We start from the raw sequence: 7,500 nt of genomic DNA, 5'->3' as shown, positions 1-7,500 counted from the left end.
AGGATAGAATAATAAGTCTAATCTGTTAATGGTGCAATGATTTCCATGACCTTCACAGTGTGCTCTCAAAGCCTGACAAAGGAAAACCACAAATATTGACAAGATAGAGCTTACACTGGTTCTGCAATTGACAATGAATAAATCAGTTCTGTCTTGCCAGAATAGACATATACATTGAAGAGAATTTTTGCCCATTGCCAGAACCCTGACAGGTGCAGTGGCTGTAGCATTCAAGGCCAATGGTTGAGACAGACATGGGAACCATTAATACATTTACCACTAATTCCTAATTTTAGTGTAGCATTAGTGTAATATGCATGTGTCACCATAGGATTGGCTGATGAAAGGTAGCAGGATATATTGTGGGCAAGACGTATAAAATCAGCGCAAGATTCCCAGTGAACGAATGTGTTTTGAGTAAACTCTCTTGACATCCGACCACATGACCCTGAACATATACATACACAAGAAGGATAATAACATGAATTTTTTAATATTATTTGGTATTTATGAAAATTATTGTCATACCATCAAGTTATTTATAAGTTAAATGTTTAGAAGACATACTGTGGCTACTCTCTAGACACTTCTATATATCTTAGAATTTTTCATATGGGATCATCCCTGAATATTTTACTCTCTATAATCATATATTTAGGAAATCACAAAGAAGATGCAATCAAACATGAGATAAATCATCCTGTAAAACCAATTATGGATAGAATATAACTTTGGGGGAGACTAACCAAATCTAGTTAGCCAAATGCATCATACGTTATCACAGAATGATTGTCCTTAACTGTCATAATTTTTCAAGGAGGAGGGAGATTGTGTAAGTTTTGGCAGATTAATTTTATGTACTTATATGTAGTATCTATCTGCTCTTCTAAAACATATTGATTTAGAAGGTGCGTGAAACAAGCAGCCAAGGGATTTTACTAAAATTAAATTTAGAAAAGTAGAATATGATAATGCCTTATATAAGTGTTATGAATGCAATTGCAGGGTGATAATCTAGAGGAGGACTACATCAGGAGACAATGCCTCTTCGGTTCACACTCGTGCAAAGGCCAACAACCTTCTCCCCAGTATATTCTGGCTTGTTAGAGATAGGATTGCCCCTTATTTAAAGATAAATCAGACGACAAGCTCCGACTTACTGGAATAAACATGGTCAATGTTTGTTGGCATGTTCTAACCCCCAAAGGATATATAATTAGGTATGCACAGTTGAGGACAGGGTGCAGTAAGTATCTTAACCCCACTGGAGATAGAGAAAAAATGTGATTTTGGATTTTGATCTGTAGATTCCATAAATATAACTTAATTGTTTAGATTGAAATACAGCAGATAAAACTGTTTTTTCAGTGCAACGATGCACTACATACAGATTGTGAGATAGATGGTGTGTCCTATAAGAATTATTTGATTATGCTGTTATCTTTCACTTACAGTATAATCTATTTAATAACCAGCATTATTTGGATTCTTTTATGAGATAGTATTCTTAGTTTTTGTATTTCATTACATGGTCCTTTCTTGGACAGTTGCCCATTTGTGCTGCAGAAAAGAATAAAGGAAAACTGAGATGCAGCCACATGTTGCTACTGTTACCTATGCCAGATTTAGTTTTCAATTTTCTACGTAGCTTAATTATAGATCTCATTGTTCAGGAGGTAATTGAATAAAGTTTCCAATATACTCAGTGTCTTATATCTTCTGTAGAAACTTAACTTTTGCTGTCAGATCTAATTCAAAGCCTCATTATATACTTTTTCACGATACACCAAACATCCAATTTTGACTTGCTTTGAATGCTTGGAGAAATTCTTCTTTGATCATACTTGAAACTAAAATTATTCAACTTCAAGATATGCAAAATTATATTTTCATAACTTATTAAAGAAAGGTAAAACAGCAGTTATCAGCAGTTGCACTTAGTTAGTTTGTCTATATACTGTTGATGCTTTGAGCATACATGTCCATTTTGCTTAAAGTTTCATTGAAGCACTCAACATTACTGTCAAATTAACTCATTGAACATTATACTTTTCAAACTGATGTGGATAAATGTTAGTTGATAAAAAGATATTTAAAAAGTCCTATGCAAGCCTCTTAACCCTCTCTGGACAGGTGGTACACTACGGTACTGCTTATTCAAGGGCCCGTTTGCTGGGTGGCACCATATGGTGCCAGTCATTTAATTGATTTTGGCCTAAGCGTTCGAGAGCCCTGGCATTGTAACATGCAAGGCTCGAATGCCCCCGTCGTGACTGGGTTAAGACCAGAAAAGTTACATGGTACACTTAGACTAAAATTGTTTGTTGGTTTGACAATGGCTACAAAGAACAAGTCTCCAGAATGTACAAAGCTCAGAATGGAATGAAGCACAGTAACTGAAAGCTGACATTGCTTGTTTCATATTGTGTGCTCATTAAGTGAAAGAGAGTTACAGAAAGTGTCCTTCAAAACACTTAGAAATAACACCCATTGCAGTGAAGCAGTAGATTAGGATCATTAATTAGACATATCTTTCTTTTCATGTTATTGGTATAGTAGTAAACCATATATTAGAACACTACTCAATATTTGGATACCTAGCCTTCCTTATAGACAAGGATGTAAGGTATATCTTTAACTCATTGTGGATGGGTCGCCTAATGACCTAACTGGTAGTCAGGGCGGGTGGTCTACGAAACTGGTGTCACTAGTGTCTCCACCCTCTGCGTAGCACAGACTAGCCCAAACAATATTTTTCCATAAATCCATCATAAAATGCGGGTTTAGGCTGGCTTTGGAACCCTGTAGCTCTGGAGCTAGCGCCATTACAGACATAATACTTTATGACTGTGTATGCACTTCAGCTGTGGGCAGATCCATGTGTGTCATGTACGCATTGACTCCCGTCTTATAGGCCTAATCGGTGCCGACATGTATATCATGACACCCATATGCAATGGGTTAACCTGGCATAGGACTCTCAGAAGAAGTTTTTGGTTATTATTGTGATGTGAACCTTCCATGAAAAATTTGATGTGATATTTATCCTCAAGGTTAGACTATTTAGAATTTATGGAATTTGGGTTAAAAGGGAAAACTGAAGAATCAATAATACTTATGTTAAAACTACATGAGTCTGTTGAGAAGTGGTTTTGGTAGTGGATAGAACAGAACTCCCGTACAATGTCAGCGTTTATGAAAAAATGTTAGACTATTTTACCACAATAATTTTTACTGATATCCTGGTCCGAATTGTTAATAGCTTTATTTATTTATTCTTTTTGTAGTTGTTATGGTATGAAATAAGTTTCATCAGTTCAACAATTTCCTTGTTTTTTCAGATAGCAAGATGGGAGACTATTACGACTCCTCGTTCGAGGTCCAGTGCCCTGTATGTAAAGGCACAAAATATCGCAATCCACAGATGAAACTCATGGTCAATGTTTGTGGACATCCACAGTGTGATTCTTGTGTCAGAATGAACTTTATTAAAGGTAATGTATATGTGAAAGGATATATTCCTCTTTTTATTTTTATTTAGTTACTGCATTTAGAATAAATAATTAGATGAAAATACATTATGTAACTTGTTTATTGAATCATCATGTTTTAAAAATTGCTTTTATAAAGAGGGATATATTGATTTCCCTTTTAGTTCCAGTTTTCGGGATCGAAAAGGATCTGCAATAATAAAACATTTTTTGATAAACTTTACTTGTTTTCATAAAGGCCAAGATAGTGTAATGTAATAGAATTTTGGGTAAATACTGGTGTGCTCTTATTTTAGGAAACTTTGTTTGATTGATATAAGAATCATATCAGTTTATAAGTTATAGGTATCTATTTTTCATAATGATTAATATTTCTTTTTGTGTATGTACGTTCAAGTATTTCAGATAGTTTAAGATTTCATTCTCTTGTCCTTCTACACAGTTCTCTATAGAGGACATTTATGTGTTGTCACGCTTAGGGAAATAATAATTAAGCTGATAAGCTTTGCTAAATTCTTTAGTGTCAGCATTTGTTTATTTTTTTAGTTTTTTTATTTATTTATTTTTTTGCTTGATATGATATACATTTTTTTCTCTTTCTTTCTTGCTTTTTCTCCCTCTCAATGTTATCATCATAATTTTTATCATATGGTTTGTTAATAATGATAATAGTAATAGAAATGAAAACATTTTTTCTCTTGAAAATTCAAGGAATGGGATAAACAGGTGGAGACAGGCAGGGCCCTCTAATTGACTTTTTGGGGGACTAAAATCTCTTTGTATAGAAAATAATAAAACAAAGCCTTAGTAGACAGTGCATTTATATATGCACTGCTGGCATCAACAGATTAAGGGACGGTGCTAATTGAAGTGAAGATTTCGATTCTCCTCGGTCGTAGTATTGCCAGAAATCAGTTTTGATAAAGCAGGTTCTATGTCTTCCATGTTCATGAGCATTGAATAATGTTTTGAAAGTATGAGTGTAGTGAAGTAAGAGTAACAAGAAATTTCAGAAGGTTTCCCTTTCTGTGAGAAGGACAATTATTTATTTATTATTTTTTTTTTTCGGTAGTGTTCTTCTGTTATCTTCAGGGATTCTGGGAAAAGCCGTCTTAGTAAAAAGGATATTGATTATATTTACATCTCTTTTAACATAGCTCAATGATAAACAGAAACAATTACAGAGCAATGATATTAACCCTCTCGTGATGGGTGGTACACTACTGTACCGCGCATTCTAGGCCTGTTCACTGGGGACGTGATACGGCGTCGTTTATTTAACTGATTTAGGCCTATGCCTTCGAGAGCCCCGGCATTGTGACATGCAAGGCTGGAATGCCCCCGTCGTGAATGGGTTAAACATGGTTAAAGGCATAGAGTTGGGTTAACTATCAATTTTTTTCTTTTTATTATTATTATTATGGTAATTCTCCTTTTAAATTTTCTGAATGAATAGAAAATGGTGTGCTGTTGAATAATTGCACTTGAATCTCTGTGATTATTGGTACTGTCTTTGCTATAATCATGTTACTATTTTTATTTGCAGAGTCAGCACAGTGTTATGAGTGCAACATTGTACTTAAACGTTCAAAGTTTCGGGTGCAGATGTTTGAAGATCCCCTTGTAGAAAAAGAAATAGATATAAGAAGAAAGGTACGTTCTTATGACATATTGTGTGTTAAATACATGATGTACATGATGATCCTGTAATTTTCTAAATAATGCAATAAATGGCATGGTTAGTATTCTGGCTGTTCCTTAGCATTGGATGTGGAACTTGGAAATGTACTTTGCTTTTTGTATAAATGTTTCTTGGTATTCAGTGGAAGTCTTCATGCTTTATTACTTTCAGGTTATGAGGGTTTACAATAGGGCAGAAGAAGACTTTGAGACGCCAGAAGAATGGAACATTTATCTAGAAGAAATAGAAGATATGGTCTATAACTTCACAAATGATATTAACCGCCTAGAGATGGAGAAGAAGTTAGAAAATTATGAACGTCTAAACAAAGACGAAATCAGGAGAAATTACTCAAAGAAGTATGGTTGTCCACTTCATTTCTATAGTGTTCTGTTATAAGGTCTATTTTTACTTTTGCTTAAAGTAGTTGCACATTAATTTTATGAATATTAATGAATTAATTTCATGAATTTTATGAATACTGACTCAGATTAAATATTTTAATTTTATTTGTATCAATTTTATAAAATAGTGCTTCATAGTGAAATAGGAAAAGTGCACTCTGATACTACCCAGTTGTGTCATTCAGAAAGGAAATATAGATGCTCTAAGTAAATAACAATGTGTCAGAAGACCAAGATATTTGTAAACTCAGATTCAGTTTGGGAGTTTCATTAAGTAAGGCAATTAATAGATAATTAACGATTTTTCTTTCTTTTTTTTCCTTAGTAAAAAGAGATAGGGATAAGATTTTTCATGTGATTTGATAGTGTAAGCTTAGATCAGAGCACAGGCCAGGAAAGTAGTCAGAGAATATGTCAGCATAATGCTTCTCTTTCACCAGAATATCCATTAGCAGTAAATATTTATCAAAATCAATGTGCAACTTTAAAAACAGGATCACTGAGCAGAATTCTGCCTTTTATTTGTTTTATAAAGATATTATACAAGTCTTGTTTGCAAGCAAGAAGAGAAAAGTCATTCCTTCAGTAAAAGTAGATTAAAAAAGAAAAAAAGTTAATGCTTTCATTTCTGTATAAGTTTTGTAGTGTACAATATTTGCATGATTACTTAAATTTTTTGGTTCCCTTTCTAATGCTAACTGAAAATCAACAGGAGTAAGGAACTGGAAGAAATAGATAAGCAAATTGATGCAGACATGATGAGAGGAATCCAAAGAAAGAAGTGTCAGGAAGAGGAGAACGAAAGATCCAAAATATCTCGGGAACGCAACAAGACATCTCTCCTCCAGGTGATTATGCATTTGGATCAAAATTACTTCCAATGGAAATTCTCATGTATTAATTTTTTTCTTCTTCTTCTTCTACTTTCTATCTTTTCATGTCTTCATTTATCTCTAATTGGCTCATAACTCATAAATGTAAGAGTTGTATTTTCAGGTAATTAGCTGATATTGAACATTTTGGTCATTGAGAAAGCAATTAGACAGAGTAAAGGAAGGTTAGCAAAAGTTGAGGGAGGTGAATGGGGTAGTCATGTACAGAAATAAAAAAGAAAAAGAAAATGAAGGTGTACAAGACAGTCACAAGACTGATTCTTTTATACAGAATATGTAGAATATGTATTATAAGTGAGAAAGCAAGAGAGTTCTGACCATGATACTTTAAACATATAATGAGGAGAGAGGAGGAAGAGCCAATAAGAAAAGCAATGGAGATGCTAGTGAGAGGGAGAAGGAGTGTTGGAAAACAGTGAATGAGGTAGAGGGACATTGTGAGGCAAGATATGTAGGCAGTAGATTTAGTGGAAGAAGAAGCATTGGACTGAAGAGGGGCTGACCCTATAATAGTGTGGGAATAAGGTCGTAGGAAGAGGAAAAAAGTGATTCTGGTCATTGAGAGGTTCCTAGTAATTAATGGAAGAGTAAAAGTAGGCTAGATTTTGTTAGGAGTTTAGTTATAAGGTCTTTCTATTGTTTGTTCTTCATTCTTTGTTTCTTTTCCTTCTTTTGTTATAAATTATGCTTTGTAAGTTTATTTAACCCACACAGGACGGGTGGTACAGCATGTGTACCGCGCATTCAAAAGCCCAGTTGCCGGGCGGCACAGTATTGTGCCGGCCTTTCAATTGATTTAGGCCTAATAATTTGAACGCCCCGGCATTTGGACATTCAAGGCTAGAATTCCCCTGTCGGGGATGGGTTAATGTAATTTCCTTATTTGAAATTGGCTTTGTTATTTATATGGTATTTTTGGGTGTATTTCCCTTACAGTTTAACTGTAGTCGTGATTGAAATATATAGGAGACATTATCTGTTTAAAATATGGAAATTATTGCTTTGTCTATAGCTTGTACGAAAGATTAGAT

The 7,500-nt window shown here is 34.2% G+C and overlaps 1 protein-coding gene across 3 annotated transcripts in view; it reads left to right on the top strand.

Moving 5' to 3' along the window:
- Mat1 (CDK-activating kinase assembly factor) overlaps positions 1–7,500 on the top strand; it is a 10,264-nt gene that overhangs the window by 681 nt on the left and 2,083 nt on the right. For 2 of the 3 annotated variants that reach the window (XM_043001547.2, XM_043001548.2), the window contains exons 2-5: positions 3,342–3,494; positions 5,038–5,144; positions 5,344–5,531; positions 6,289–6,424. In XM_043001547.2, the coding sequence (XP_042857481.1) occupies positions 3,350–3,494; positions 5,038–5,144; positions 5,344–5,531; positions 6,289–6,424 (576 nt within the window). In that variant the 5' untranslated portion in view covers positions 3,342–3,349. Of the gene's footprint in view, positions 1–1,005; positions 1,221–3,341; positions 3,495–5,037; positions 5,145–5,343; positions 5,532–6,288; positions 6,425–7,500 lie in introns of all 3 variants that reach the window. The other variant, XM_043001550.2, reaches the window with a different exon arrangement.

The sequence above is a fragment of the Penaeus japonicus genome, unplaced genomic scaffold, assembly GCF_977035675.1.
Source record: "Penaeus japonicus unplaced genomic scaffold, GWHDUDI00000001_assembly GWHDUDI00000006, whole genome shotgun sequence".
Classification (NCBI taxonomy): domain Eukaryota; kingdom Metazoa; phylum Arthropoda; class Malacostraca; order Decapoda; family Penaeidae; genus Penaeus; species Penaeus japonicus.
The sequence above is the reverse complement of the archived record's forward strand: the minus strand, read 5'-3'. Positions and strand labels throughout refer to the sequence as shown.